This window comes from Fukomys damarensis, unplaced genomic scaffold, assembly GCF_012274545.1.
Source record: "Fukomys damarensis isolate Sample0158 unplaced genomic scaffold, DMR_v1.0_HiC HiC_scaffold_12, whole genome shotgun sequence".
Taxonomy (NCBI): Eukaryota; Metazoa; Chordata; class Mammalia; order Rodentia; family Bathyergidae; genus Fukomys; species Fukomys damarensis.
In genome coordinates, this window is record NW_022900924.1 from 55,767,089 (window position 1) to 55,782,386 (window position 15,298).

The 15,298-nt window shown below is 55.2% G+C and overlaps 1 protein-coding gene across 3 annotated transcripts in view; it reads left to right on the forward strand.

Moving 5' to 3' along the window:
- Positions 1-6: 6 nt before the first annotated feature.
- LOC104862523 (sodium- and chloride-dependent transporter XTRP3A) overlaps positions 7-15,298 on the forward strand; it is a 17,967-nt gene continuing 2,675 nt past the window's right edge. The window contains exons 1-10 of one of the 3 annotated variants that reach the window (XM_033762628.1): positions 7-211; positions 1,065-1,205; positions 2,046-2,137; positions 4,269-4,496; positions 6,634-6,744; positions 7,210-7,451; positions 7,623-7,785; positions 8,667-8,871; positions 9,330-9,489; positions 12,110-12,275. In XM_033762628.1, the coding sequence (XP_033618519.1) occupies positions 1,091-1,205; positions 2,046-2,137; positions 4,269-4,496; positions 6,634-6,744; positions 7,210-7,451; positions 7,623-7,785; positions 8,667-8,871; positions 9,330-9,489; positions 12,110-12,275 (1,482 nt within the window). In that variant the 5' untranslated portion in view covers positions 7-211; positions 1,065-1,090. The other 2 variants (XM_033762629.1, XM_033762627.1) reach the window with 2 other exon arrangements.

Genomic DNA, 15,298 nt, shown 5'->3' on the forward strand with positions numbered 1-15,298 from the left:
GCTGCCGGACTTGGCTGCCAACCGGGCTCCGCTCCCGGCTCTGGGCAGCAGGCCCGGACCCCGCAGCTGCAGGTCTTTCGCTCCGAGACTTCTCCGGAGCTCTCAGCTGCCCTGGACCGGGCTTTGGAGGAGGAGGCTGGGAGGCCTGGAGGCCCAGGACCCTGAGGCCACGCTAAGGCCCGACCGAAGGATTGTTTCTCCTACCCGACAAGTAAGATGGCAGCGCACAGGGTGGAGGCCGCCCAATTGGACCGGAATGGGCAGCTCTGCCCGATGACCGTTGTTCCGGTGAGGACGGGTTTTAGCTGGGGCGCTTCATCAAAGGAAGTGAGAGACCAGCGAGCGGGGCCGACGCCTTTGGGGAAGAAGACAGCGGAAGAGTCAGCCCTCCGCGCCATCTTGTTTAAGAGGCTTTTGTCCGCCGTCGTTAGGCCGCCCGGGGAGCCCTACAGGGCTCCTGAGTTTGGGCTGGAATCGCCTCGGACGCCTTTACGTCATGAGGGCCCTTAACTAAGGCGGCCTGCCCCGGCCCTCTTGACTCATGACATTGCCCATGAGAGGAGGGATCCTTACCCGAAATTTCAGTCTTTACGCAGGATAGGCGAGTCCCCTGTTCGGGCGCCAAAGGATGGGTGGACAGATGGGTGGACAGACTGCTGGGTGGATGCGTGACTGGATGGGTCCATGTGTGCGTGCGCGGTGGATGACGGGTTGTGATGGACAATGGGACGGATGCATGGATTCACGGGTAGATGGCGGGTGGGTCCGCAGAAGTGTGGACGAATGGACGGGTAGATGGATGGACAGAGGCGTGCACAAGTCCATGCACAGAAGGAAGGGTAAGTGGGTGTGTGGAGGCTGCGTGGATGGATGTATGGACGACTGTAGGTAGGTGGGTGAGACAAATGACAGGGATGTATGTGTGGAAAGGTGGGGGCAGAACAGTGACGGACGGGTGTGGACAGGGAAAGACGGGCCGGTGGCAGGGTGTCTGCGGAGGAGGTGGGCAGCACGGCAGACCCGCCTGGCGCTGCTGGCCTGACCTCGGCTCTGGATGCCCACAGGCAGCTTCCTGATCCCCTACCTCGTCATGCTGGCTGTGGAGGGGATGCCGCTCCTGTACCTGGAGCTGGCGGTGGGGCAGCGCATGCGGCAGGGCAGCTTCGGCGCCTGGAAGACCATCAGCCCCTATCTCGGAGGGCTCGGTACGTGGGCCCCCATCCCCTGGGTGGCTCCGGGGTGGGGTGGGAATCTAGCAGCAGGCACAGGACCCCAGAGAGAGCCAGGGATGGGGTGAACGGAGAGCCCAGGGGGAGCTGCCGCTAAAGCTGAGAGGGGCTGGGGTCTCGACCCACAGGGCAGCCCCTGGCACTGACAGCCCTGGGTCTCTGCTCTGGGCCTCAGCAGCAGAAATCCGTGGAAGGGAATTAGCTGCTCAGCTGCTCTGTAGCTTGCGGATGTGGGGGGTGTAGTCTTCAGTGTTCCACCCTGGCTTATGTCAGACTCGGGAGCTGGCCCATATGTAGGACGGGCGGGCGGGGGACCGTGCTCAGAAGGAAGACCTCAGAGCATCCTTGGTGGCCGACTGTATGTGGGCTCCACGTAGGCCCTGCCATGCCGCCATCCCTCACGTGCCCTCACCCCAGCCTCTGACACCACAGGACATTTGGCCCCGGTGACCCAACCTCGGGTGAGCCAGAGCGAACAGCTGTCCTAGTGGGCAGACGGTTGGCCCGAGGCAGTGACAAAATGGTCCTCTCGGAGGTTTAAGCCCTAGCTCTGCCACTCAGGAGCTGTGTGGCCTTGGGCCAGCTCTGTGCCCAGTGCTCTCCTCCATGACATGGGAACAACACGGTTGTGAGGACAAGAGGTGTGTGAGGTGCTCGGCACGGGGTCTGGCACAGAGGTCTCAAAAGCGTCACCGGACTCATGTCCTCGTGATGTGAGTTGGCAAGAGACGTAGCCTCACAGAGGTCCCAATGTGTGCAGAGAGATTTCCCGCCCCACGCACGCCGTCCCCATCCCTGCCTCCTTCTTCCCCTCAGGCGTGGCCAGCGTGGTGGTGTCCTTCTTCCTGTCCCTGTACTACAACATCATCAATGCCTGGGGCTTCTGGTACCTCTTCAACTCCTTCCAGGTGAGCTGCTGTGAGTCAGGGAACACATGTGGGGCCCACGCCTGGGGAGTGGGGAAGAAGCGGCCTCGGGGAGCCCCCAAGTAGCAGGAAGGACTGGGGAAGCCCAGTACCCCACAGCAAACGGATCCAAGACCCCTCACTTTGCAAGCTGGGGTTTTGAGTATGCCTATGCGCTCATTTAGGGGAGCTGGTCCACAGCTTTCATAGGCTGTGACCCTCAAAACATTAAAAATGATCTCAATGAGTCCAGGAGAAAATCCACAGCACAAACTGAGAGTGATTTCTGTATCCCCTCAGGACCATAAGGCTCTTCCTCCACCTTTTCAGTCCCCTCTCTCCCTTCCTGCCATGGCTATTTGTTCTCCCTAGTTTCTGGCCCCAGGTTGAGCCCCTCCTTTTCCCCATAGACCCAGAGTTCTCCCAGAAGAACCACTGTCACCCTGAAACACAGTAGGGGCTCTTCTCAAAGCCAGAGTTCTGCTCAGGACCTTCCTGCTGCTCCCTGGAGCTCAGTGATCCACATGCTTTTTGGCACCAGGAAATAGTTTTGTGGAAGACAATTTTTCAATAGACTAGGTGGGGTGGACTTTTTTTTTTTTTTTTTTTTGGTTTCTTCTTAAAATAGCAATACATAAGCTGGGGGTTTAGCTTAGTGGTTCGGTGGCCTGCCTTACAATAGTAATACATATTTGTGATCCATATGATTCCCTTCCCCAGGGCTAGCATCACAGCCTCAGCCCTGCCTCAGTTCATCATGCACCAGGTCATCACAAGGAGGGCACAGCCCAGATCCCTTGCCTGTGGAGTTTGCAGTCAGATTCCAGCTCCTGTGGGAATCCCGTGCCCTCTGACCTGACAGGAGGCAGAGCTCAGGCCCTAACTCCAGCACTGGGGAGCAACTGTAAATACAGATGAGATTTCACCCACTTGCCCACCTCTCACCCTCCTGGCCTTACCCAAGGTTTTAATTTTTTCTCGTTTCTTCTTTAGATGATAGAGTGATAGGTGATACAAACGGGTCTGTGCTCTGCTTTCAGATATTTTCCTTATAAAACATGTCAAATATGGGCTGAGGTGCCTTTTCCTGCATGTGGATATTCAATTCTTTCATTGTCTTTGTTGGTGAAATAATCACCAAGCATACTCACCTGAGTTGAGTGTTCAGTGAACGTTGGGAGAGTGACAGGAATTACTGGTGGGCAGAAGTAAAGGCCTCCCACTGCCACCCTAGCATCTGGCCCCAGCCTACTGGGTAGAAACGGGGCAGCTTCTCTGACTCCAAAGACTGAGGGCTGCTGTGTATGGCTGGGCATGCTGTGGGTGGCACAGTGGCACTCCCAAAAGACGTAGAGGCAGTATACATTTGTGCAGTTATGAAGATAAATTTGCAAAGATGGAAGCTGTGCACCTTGTCTAACAGTCAGGAAGACTTGTCCATTTTCTAAATAAAGTGAATTTAAAAGTAGCAGCTGTTTCTAATCCTCAGAAATGTGGGCACCAGCGATTGCAGAAAAGCACTTGAATATTCACTCTTTCTGTCCTTCACAGGCCTGTGTTGTGCTGGGTTAGAGTTTTTTCCCTCATTATCCATCTCAGTCTCAGCCCCACAGCAAAGTTAGGCCTTCCCCAAACCACCTGCGGAATGGCTAGGAGAGCAGAGGCCTCCACCAGCGAGCTCTGCATAGCCACAGTGAACTTAGAGAGCACAAGGTTTTTTCCACTCGTGGTTGGAAGGTTCCAGGTGTGACTCCCACGGGCCCACTGCTTTGGCCTCCAGTGTGTGTGTGTGGGGGGGGACAGCCCATCACCACATGAGCAGGTGCAGTGTAAATGTGACATCTCCAAGGGGAGGAGAGGGACAGGGTCCCACTGTCCCAGGAGCATACACCCCAAGTGAGCTGATGCCCTCTCACCAGGCCCCCACTAAGTATGCCCAGTACTAGCACCCTGCGGCCAGGCCACTCCCATGGCCCTCTGGGGAGCACTGCACCCCACACAGCCCATGGCAGGTGCCCCGCAGCCCCTCCCAGGCCCCGACACACACACGGCGTCCCAGGCACTGAGGTCCTCTCCGCCCCACAGCCCCACCCTGGCCTCCTCTCACCTCTGCACGATGTGGTTCCGCCCACAGGACCCCCTGCCATGGTCCGTCTGCCCCCTGAATGCAAACCGCACCGGCTATGAGGAGGAGTGTGAGAAGGCGTCCTCCACACAGTACTTCTGGTACCGGAAGACCCTCAACATCGCGCCATCGATCCAGGACAGTGGGGCCGTGCAGTGGGAAATGGCGCTGTGCCTCGTCCTGGCCTGGCTGATGGTGTACCTGTGCATCCTGCGGGGCACCGAGTCCACGGGCAAGGTGGGCAGGGTGGGAGGGAGCGGCACCTGTGCCCGCGGTGGGCGGCGTCCGGGGACCTCCATGGTGTGGGACAGAAGCCCGCTGGGCAGACACAGCAGGTGCTGCCGGAGCAGAGCCCTCCTGTGAGACAGAGGAGGGCGGAAGTGCCTCAGTGCTGACCCGGTCTGTCTTTAGTGCGCGCGCATTCACAGAACCTGAGGGTGGGGCTGCTTCAGGGAGCCAGTGCCTGCGTTTAATAGGCAGCTGCTCTCTCTGTCCTACGGATTCTGAGATGTAGTGTTTCCAGTATCATGTGATGCTAGGAATTTTTTAACTTTGACCCTGATTTTCTTTGGTGACCTTTTACTATGTTGAGAATGTATTGTTCAACCTCGCACATTTGTGCAGCAACTGTGGTTTATTTTGCTGTTGATTTGTTTCATTCTGTTGTGGTCTGACAGGATGCACGAGGATTTTTCGGTGTTCTGGTTTTCAGTGAGGCTCACCGCATGGCCTAAAGTTGTGGTCTGCTTTGAAGAACAGCCCACGGTGTGCTGAAAAGAAAGTGGATTCTGCTGTTGTTGGATGAAACATTCCATGGTTATCTGTGAAGTCCTTTTAGTCAATAGTGTGTTTAATTCTGGTGGTTCTTTGCTCATTTTCCTGTCTAGTTGACCTATTTATGGCCGTGGGATGTGGAATTCGCTCACTACAGATGTAGTGGGATCTATGTGCCCTCTGCAATCAGGTAGTCAGTCGGTTCTTTGCCACTTCTCTCTCTTGCTCCTATCTGAATATGCCAGTGCCTTCTATCCAATGCGAGCTCGTGACTTTTCAGTGCTCTCACGTACTCCCTAGACTTTCATTGTGGTTTTTACTTCCAAGATTTCTGCTTGTTTATTTTTCATAACTTGCATCTCTTTCCTGAAGTGGTCTTTCATACCCTGCCTTGTCTTCCTTAACTTACTCAGCTGATTATTTGTCTCTTCTCTGAACTCAAGGGTAAGTTTAAACATCGGCCTTTTACATTCTTGGTCTGGATCTTCTCTTCCCTACCTGAATATAATTCAGGCCGATCTGCAAAGGGGTCACCAGCAGCGTTTCTCATGGGACAACTCAAATCCAGGGAACTCGTACATGAAGCAGCCTTGCAACACCATTCTTTGCTTTAAGGAAGAGTCTCTGCTGTGTATAGGAAGCGACTTACAGAAAAATACCAGTCCTGGTGAGCAGACAGCACTTGAAGCTGTGTTGAAGCTTTGACAGAGGGGCGTGGTGGCACACGCTTGTAATCTCACTCTTCTGGGAGGCTGAGGCAGGAGGGTACTAAGTACAAGCCAAGCTGGGCAAGTTAGTAAAATGTGTCTCAAAGTAAAAAAAATTAAAGTTTGAAGAAAGGTTGGGAATGTAGTTCAGTATAAGCGTCCTGTGTTCAATCCCAGGTAACCACCAAAGGAAAACAAAACTACGTGTGTGGGATTTCAAGCCCAAGGAAATGACAGCAGCTGGGAGGGGGCTATGAACCCGTATCAGTGAAGTTCCCACTGAATCTATTACGGGAACATTTCCCCTCATTTCATGGTGCTCATTTCCATGCGCACTTCTGGCCAGGCTATCTCGGGCTTTAGCTGTGGAAAACTGTCCAGCCTCCAGCCCTTAAATGTTTTGTCCTTTAGAGACAATACGTTTGCCTTCTGATATCTTTGTGCTTCCCGACCTGCTGTGGCACCAGGAGAGTCGGTTCGGAGTGAAATGTGGCTCACAGATGAGTAGAGACATGCGCGCCTCCGAGGGCAGCTTTCTCCCCGGCCTCATTACTAGGTTGTCCATATTTGCTTTTCAGGCTGACGTCTCTATCTGGAAATGTGAACGTGTCAATGGGAGTATGTATGGGCTGCCTCTGTCCTGTGCAGAGTACACTTGGGTTGAAGGAGACCTGAGGGCAGAAGCCTCAGTGCCTGTTGCCTCCTGTCTGCTGATTAAGAATTTCCTGGTGGCAACAGACAGGGCAACCACACCCGCCAGCCCATTTCTCCAGTGCAGAGTCCGCCCCGATCCAACCCGCCTCAGCCTTCAGCAGCTGTGGTGCAGCCTGAACACCCAGCAGGCTGCGGCTTCCAGGGCACTTGATGCTGACTCTGCCCTCTGGCACCCACAGGTGGTATATTTCACAGCACTGCTGCCCTACTGTGTGCTTGTCATCTACCTGGTCAGAGGCCTCACCCTCCACGGAGCCACCAATGGCCTGGTGTACATGTTCACTCCCAAGGTGAGTAAAGAGGCTCGTGAGGATGCCCTTCCCTCCTCCTGCCACTCGCCAGGATGGCGGTGAGGAGGGGCAGATGGAGGGAAGGAGCGCTACACAGGGAGGCTGGATGCAGGCCTCACCTCCGCATCCAGGCCACAGTTGCAGGTCTGCATGTCAGACCCACAGCGCGCCTGGCTGGGGAGTCAGAGGCCCGGTGTGTTTCTGGTCAGTCCACCCTGCGGTGCTCACTGCACACTTCCTGTGGCTGAGTGCTGTGCGCTGTGCTATGGGAAAATTCCCAAGCACTCGGGTGCTGAGGGACGGACAGGGCACAAACCGGCATGGGGAAGCTGGGCTGTGGCCCCAGGCTGCCCTCAGGCTGCCCTCACAGCCCATGCTAGGGCAGCTCCTTGCCCACACTGTGCCTCCCTGGCTGTGAGTTTTCCGTGGACTCAGGCTCCTGCTTGCCCCCTGCTGGTCTTCCAGGTGGAACAGCTGGCCAAACCCAGGGCCTGGATAGATGCAGCCACACAGATCTTCTTCTCTCTCGGCCTGGGCTTCGGCAGCCTGATCGCTTTTGCCAGCTACAACGAGCCCTCCAACAACTGCCAGAAGCACACCATCATCGTGTCCCTCATCAACAGTGCCACCTCCATCTTCGCCAGCGTGGTCACCTTCTCCATCTATGGCTTCAAGGCCACCTTCAACTACGAACACTGCTTAGATAGGTGAGCCGGGCTGCACCTGTAAGACCTGGGCCTCCAGTGGGGAGGAGAGCGCCCACCTCTGAGCTGGAGGGAGAACCACAAGGAGGGGCTGCACAGGAACACATTGCTGAGAGATGGGAAGGTGGCAGCCTCTCCAGTCAGTGGAGGTCAAGCTGGTGCTGTGCTCTGCAGGGTGATTCTGCTGCTGACCAATTCTTTTGACCTGGAAGATGGCTTTTTGACAGCCAGCAACCTGGAGCAGGTGAAGGGCTACCTGGCTTCCACCTACCCAAGCAAGTACAGCGAGGTCTTCCCACTCCTGAAGAACTGCAGCCTGGAGTTGGAGCTGGACACGGTACGGTGTGGCCAGGGAGATCGGGCGCCTCTCCTTGAACTAACACAGGCTCTGGGGCAAAGACTGGGTCCCCGCTCCCCTTCCTATAAGGCTGCACTCACATTACCTTAGGATCCCGGTTTTATAACCTCATTTAACCTAAGCTTCCCACTGAAGACGCCTCCCAGGGACACTCACACTGGGGATGGAGATTCCACACCAGAGTCCTGGGGAGGGGACCGATTTGATGCACAGCGGTTCTGACTCTGACCCAGTGCAGCAAGGGCTCCCAGGGGAGGACAGTGCTCTTCTTCCCACCGCCTCTCCCCTCCAGCTGACTTGTCTTCCTGTGGGTTTACCAGCCCATGTGTGGCATACTGCTTAACCCTAATTTCTGGGAGTGCTGGTGGTCACAACTGCACGGAGGCTACAGGTTTGCTTTTGCGCGTCTCCTGCTGAGAGCCAGAGGTCTCCCACATCTATGGCGCTTTCCGCCCTCCCTGGGTCACAGAGGACTTGTCTTCACACAGGAGCTGCAGGCTCAGTCCTCACAGTTGTGTCCACACCGCGGCACCAGCTTGGGACTCTGGGCCCTGACACAGGCTGGCTCCTCAGTCCCAGCACCGAGGGTGGAGCCCTGGACATTCTGAGGTGGATGTGGCACTGTCCACATGTGGCCCGGGGGCAGGGACAGAGTGACAGAAGTTCCCCACGTTCTGCAGAGGTGCATCTGGGCAGCCCCACATTCTATTTGGTGCTGCTGGCCTCAGGGCCTGGTCTGCAGGTGACCGGGGCTCAGCAGGTGGCTCTTGGGGCCAGTTCTGAGATCCCGCATCACTGAGAATTCTCTTAGTGTTAGACCATTGGTCTCCTGGGTGACTGCTACCTCTCTCCATGGACAGGCGGTCCAGGGCACAGGCCTGGCCTTCATTGTCTACACGGAGGCCATTAAGAACATGGAGGTGTCCCAGCTGTGGTCGGTGCTCTACTTCTTCATGCTGCTGATGCTGGGCATAGGGAGCATGCTGGGCAACACGGCAGGCATCCTCACGCCCCTGACCGACAGCAAGGCCATCTCTAGCCTCCTGCCCAAGGAGGCCATCTCAGGTGTGGGCCCACATGGAGCCATCTGCCTCCTCCACATGGCGGGCACTGGTGGGCCTTTGCGAGGTCTCTGAGCCTTGGCTGCTCATTGGGAAAGGGGCCCTTTCCTGGCCTTGAGGCTAAGGACTCCACGCAGGGCCATGGTGCTGGCAAACCCAGCTCACCCCTCTCCCCTCTCCCAGGTCCTGCCGGCCCTGATTCACATTCCAGCCACTCCCCTGCTTCTCTCCCCACGAGGCTGGGCCTATGCAGTAGGGATCCCCAGGGCCCCAGACCCACAGCCCGGGGGGCCCGAGAGTGCACAGCTCCCTCTTCTGCTGCCCCCCTGGGCCCATGTCCCTGCCCAGCAGCTCTGCCCACCCAGGTGGACCAACCAAGTGGCCACAGTTCCCTCGGGGCCCGGCCCCCGCTGCCCCTGAGAGGTCGGGCGAGCAGGTGGCACTCGGGTGTCTTGTGCCCAGGTCTGGTGTGCCTCATCAACTGCGCCATCGGCTTACTGTTCACCATGGAGGCCGGGAGCTACTGGTTTGACATCTTCAACGACTACGCAGCCACACTGTCCCTGCTGCTCATCGTGCTGGTGGAGACGGTGGCCGTGTGTTACGTGTATGGGCTGAGGAGGTGAGGGGCCGGCCCTGCCAGCTACATGGGGACAGGCAGCTCCCGGGGACCCCAGAGCGGCCGACACCCCGGCTCAGTGCATTTCCTTCTAGGAGGTGGTTCTTTGCACTCGTTTGTTTTCTCCCTGAGAGTTCACCTGTTTCTCTGCCTCATTTCTGTCCTCTGTTGGCTTGCAACCAACAGCCTCTCTCTGTTTCCTGTCTTTCTCTGTGTTGGAGAGGAAGTTCCCAGCGGGCCCTGCTGCACCCCGCAGCTCCCTGGGATGAGATCTGGCCTCCCAGCACTAGATTCTCTGATCCGTGGCCAACACCAGTTTGTGAGGACCCTGACCGGTCTGCTTGAGCACTGACCTCCTGGAGAATCGGGCCAGTTCCACCGAGGTCAGGTTCCCACCCAGGCACCCTGCGCAGTGCTGGGAAGTTTTCCATCTCCCAGGGGTGCAGTGTGCAGCTGGGGCCACTGGCAGTTGTGTTTCTGTTTTGTTTTTTTGACACTGCTGACTGGAGCCGGGGCCTCCCTCATACTGAGCACGCTTTCCAATGCTGAGCCCAGGGCACCTGGGGCGTGAGGCTGGCCGTGCAGGGGCGTAGGGAGGCAGCTGCCCCTTCCAGGTCACATAAGGCCTCGCCTGCAAACAGCACCTACAGCTGCTGCCTCCTCCCAGGAGGAATCCGGGTGGGGGCCAGAGATGTAGCTCAGTGGCGCAGAGCCTGCCCGGCAAGCACAAGGTCTTGAGTTCAATCCCCGTTCTACAAACAGAAGCGAGGATGCGCACGGGCTCTGACTGTCACTCACCTTCCAAAGCCCGCCTCTGAGAGCAAGTAGGGTGTGGGGACATTTTAGGTCTAGCTGGAACAAGGGACTTCCTGCAACTTGGGCCTTTCCGCACTAAAGCCGGGACAGCCCACAGGGGCCTGGGACCCAGCACCTGCCAAGGCACAGGAAGAGCCTGGTGGCCTGAGAGGTGTTCAGGACAATAGAAGGGTCTGGGGACAGAGCACCTGATCTGGGGCGCACAGGAGTTCACTGGAGATGGGGTGTAGGCCATCAGAAGGATGGGGAGGGTCCAGTGTGTTGATGCGCACCAGTAATCCCAGCACTCTGCGAGGCTAAGACAGGTGGGTTGCAAGTTTAAGCTCAGCCTGGATGATTCAGATCCTGTCTTAAATTTAAAAAGTAAAAAATGGCTGGTGCTGTAGCTCAGTATGAAAGCCCTGCATTCAGTTCCTAGTAGGGCATGTGAGTGGGCGCGCGCGCGCGCACGCATGCACGCACGCACGCACACACACACACACACACACACACACACACACACACACACACACTCTGGGCGGGAGGGGGGGTGGTGGTGTGTGTGAGCTTGACTGAGGAGAAACAAGGCCCCTGCAGTCCCTTGTGCTTGCTGGTAAGGACAGCGCCCTCTGGTGGCCCTCCAGTGACAATGACCTGCCCGCAGCCCTCGGCCTGCTCCTCCCACTTCTCTACCCAGGTGTGGACAGGGGTAAAGGGAATGAGGGGACCCCACCCTTTCTGACCTGCATCACTGTGGTGGTCCCGAGTACTCATGTGGCCTGGAGCCCTGAGCCAGGCTCGGTCAGCCCAGCCCTGCGGCAGAGCCTTCCGTGGGCACAGTGCAGGGCCGGGGCACAGGGCAACAGTGACCCATGGCCCTGTCCCCACCCCTCCACCCAGGAGAGCAGTTTTCAGGGGTGGCACAGGCTTGTACCCTAGCTCAAGGCAGGCTGAGGCACCCTAGCCACTTAGCGAGGCCTTGTGTGAAAATGGCATGGGTCGGTGGGAAGACCCTGGGTTCGATCCCAGTTAGATAGATAAAAATAGAAAATGAAGGTTCTGGCGTGGAGTGGGCAGGCCAGTGCAGGCCAGAAGGCTCCTCACCCTGGCTTCTGCCCGGAGCTGGTCCAGCTGTGGGCCGGGCCCCTCCCGTCAGCGCATCTTTAAGGGAGGATGGAGCTGTCACGTTCCAGGGTGTGCTGCACCCCCAGTCTGGCATGAGGTGTCCCCCAGGGGAGCGGGGACCTCTGCTCAGCACCGCTCTAGGCTCCATCATGGAAACGTGTTTCAGGGCGCCCCTGTGGGCTGCGGCAGACCTGGGAGGCCGAGTCAGGGAAGTTCCTGCCACAGAAGGGCATGGCTGCCATGGTCTCCATGGTCCTGGGGTGTCCGTTCCGGGGTGGGCTGGAGTGGGCCGTTAGACGCAGGGGTCTGGCCTTTCCCGATGTGACTCCCTTCCTGGCGCTGTCTCCTGGGGTGATGTCTGCAGGCTGGAAGTGAGGGCCCCGGAAAGACGCCACGGGACAATGACTGAGGAATGTGGGGAGGCACAGTGGAAGGAAACCTGGCCTGTGCAGGTGGAGGGGTCCTTAACCCTGGAAACGGGGGTGTGTCTTGAAGATGCAGTTTTCTTCAAGGTAGACTTACAGTTTCCCTGCCCTTGCAGGCTTGGTCCATCCTGATCTCCTGTCCACCACAGCACGGCACTGTGGCCAGGTTTACGTGAAAGTCCCTCGATGTACAGAGGAAATGGCCTTCCGGGATCTGGCACGCACTCTCCTCCCTGTCCCGGCCAGGCTCCAAGGTTCTCTCCCCCTGTGGCCCGCAGATTCGGAGCCGAGCTGGAGGCCATGACCGGCCGCGCCCTGGGCTGCTACTGGAAGGCCATGTGGGCCTGCGTGAGCCCACTGCTCATCATCGGCCTCTTCCTCTTCTACCTGAGCGACTACATCCTCTCGGGGACGCTGCGGTACCAAGCCTGGGACGCCACTCAGGTACCTGCCACCCCTGGTCCCCACGGTGCGCTGGGCCTCTCAGCTCCGACGCCAGGAGGTCGCTGGACAGGGCTCCTTCCTTCCCTCAGTTCCTGGGTTTGGGCCGGTGCCATCCTGCCCACCATGACTGCCGGGGCCGGGATTGGCCGGTGAGTGGAATCTTGCCCAGCACGCAGAAGGCACTGAGCCCAGTCCCCAGCACTGCCACTGATTAGTGACGAGTCCGTTTCAAACCCAGCACAGAGCAAGATCGCCCCGGGCAACAGCAGGGGCATAGCTCACACCTACCGTGACCACACAAGGTGCAGAGCTGTTACTGACAGAGGGAGATTAGCAAATCAGGAAAACAGTCTGGCTTCTAGAAACCACTGAGACGGGAGCCTGACTGACAGCAGTGTTCCGAGGCCAGCAGGCTTTAAAAATGTTTTCTAAAACTTGCATCAGCAAAAAACACATATTATTATAAACAGTTTATCTAGTCAGAGACATAAACAGCTTTCATTTAAAAGACTAATAACAGATGCCTAAAGAAACCTTAACGAAATTTCATTGCCCTATAAACAGTCAAAACCCTATCGAGCAAAAAGCACAGATATTATTTTGATGTGCAAAAATCGTGTGCTTGCTTCGGTAGCACATGTACTAAAATTGGAACGATCTACAAAAATCTTTGTTCTTTTGAGCCATTTCTTTTGTAAATTGTACTAAGAACACAACAATATTCCAAGAAAGCCTTGTTCTAAGCATAACCGGCTAGGTTCTGGTGTTACGCGCACACATTAAAATCTGACCTTCGCCGGGTGTGGTGGTGCACGCCCGTAGTCCCAGTACTCGGGAGGCTGAGGCAGCAGGATTGCTGTGAATTCGAGACCAGCCTGGGCTACAGAGTGAGTTCCAGGTCAGTCTCAACTACATAGTGAGACCCTGTCTCAAAACAAACAAAATCCCACCTTCAACAACCCTGAAGACCAGCTCTCCCGTCACCATCCTTTGTAAACCCGCAAGTGGTTCAGGTCTCTGCGGCTCACTCAGATCTTTGGCTCTGTTCCTGTCTCTCTTCTCATTTGAGAACAGTCATTTTATCTGAGCACAGTTTTTTAGAATAGATTGTCTCTAACGAGAACATGTCCAGATGTCTCACTCAAGAGATGCAGGTGTCTGAAAGTCCTGTTGGGACAGACGATTGATTGGCAAAACGTAGGCGTTGGGCGACTGTAAAATGATGCCGTTCGCTATCCAGACATCAGAAGACACACACCCATCACCAGCACATTTTACATCATCTGTTCAGGAAACAGAAACAAAATTAAATCTCTTCGCTTTAAGAAGTTGACTCTGTTTCAGTAATACCTGACTATAAACCTTTTAGAACTCAGTCTGTGTCTGTCGAGTCTCGAATATCTGTCAGCCAACTGAGATTTCTATGTTCATATCCCTTCTCCAGAAAACTGAATGTAGCTTCTAGATGTAACAACTACACAGTAAAAACAAGATATCTGGGGGGAACGCAATCTTTTGTTTTTGAGTCTTGAAAAGTCTTGCTGCAAAAACAAAATAGTTGTGTCTTTTTTATAATTTCATTTTTAAGAATCAAATCTAGCAAGCACCACAGAGGAAAACCTGTAGTAACTCACCTGTTGCAGGCAGCAGGGCAGCTTTTTAGACTTTACTGTGATTACTAGCATTAGGTCGTGTAAATAAAAACATTAGTCAGCTGGCCAGGTGTGTCCTGGCTACTCTCTCTGGCGTGATCTACACTGATCGGCCTTCACAAGCAAAACAAAACATGTTTTCCTAAAACTGACTGTTCTCTGAAATAGGTGGCAGCTAACTTTTAAAAATTTAAACACTTAATGAGTTCTTCTTCTACAAATTATTAACATTAGGGGAGTTTAAAATGACGAACAGATATAAGCACTGATCGTCTTGGAGTGCACTGTTCAAAGTTTATTCCCTCCAGATAAGTGGATGAAAATGTACTTGACGTAATTCTTCATTTCTAGATATCATTGCCCCTCTAGTGCAGCTCCTCTCAAACTCATTAAAAGTGGACATATCTTTGGACACTGTGCATCGGTGTTTTATGCATTTTATGAAACCAAAAGTATGAATTTAAACTTAGCAAATGTCCCAGTATTTTAGCTTATTTACAAGGACTTAGATATTTTACCTGTATCGTTTATAGACACTTGTTCCATGAATTATTTATCCAGCTTGTTACAGATTACCCATGAGATTTGAGATGTCAGACAAGTATAGTGAGTACTTCGTTATTTCTTTTGCCAAAACCATAAACGGTGCTGTGTGTGAGACACAGAAACGATAGATATTAGATCTTTTTTTGTGTGTGTGCTGGGGATCAAACTTGGGACCGTGCAGTGGAAAGATACTGCATCTTGAACAACTGAAATAGAATCCCGATTGGCCAGCAATCCAGGCAAAAATGTATACTCCCAGTTCTACCTTTGTTCTATCTTACCAACAAACTGACATGACCCCATTTGTCAGAAATCCACCTCTAACATTTTAGCCATAATACATAGCAACGTGGTAAGGTGTAGTCACCAGTTTGTAAACAGATCGATCGCCACAAATCGCCACGCACCTGGTTTCTCTAGGCCCCTTCGGTCTCTTCTAGACAAAGTGGCACCACAGCCACAGACAAAGCACCACCAATTCGAAGTTCCCTGCCAGGAAGCCCAGCCGGCTCCCGAGCAAACAGACAGGACAAAGAAAACAGTGATTGGAGGCGAGGCCTAAACATCATTTTCCCATTTTCAAAAGCAGCAAGGCTGGGCAGCCAAGTCCCTGGGGCGTCACACCCAGGTGCGCCGCCAGAGGGCGCCATCCCCGCAGGGTCGGCAAGGTGTTGGCCTCGGTCCCCTGCGTCCGACAGACTGGGTTGCTCAGCAGTTGAAACCCGATCAGGAGCGAGTTGCCTTTTTCGCAGTGCGCCCCGTGGGGGAAGCCGGTCCCGCCCTGCGGCTCCCGAGGGACCGCGGGTGAGGAAGCGCAGGCTCAGC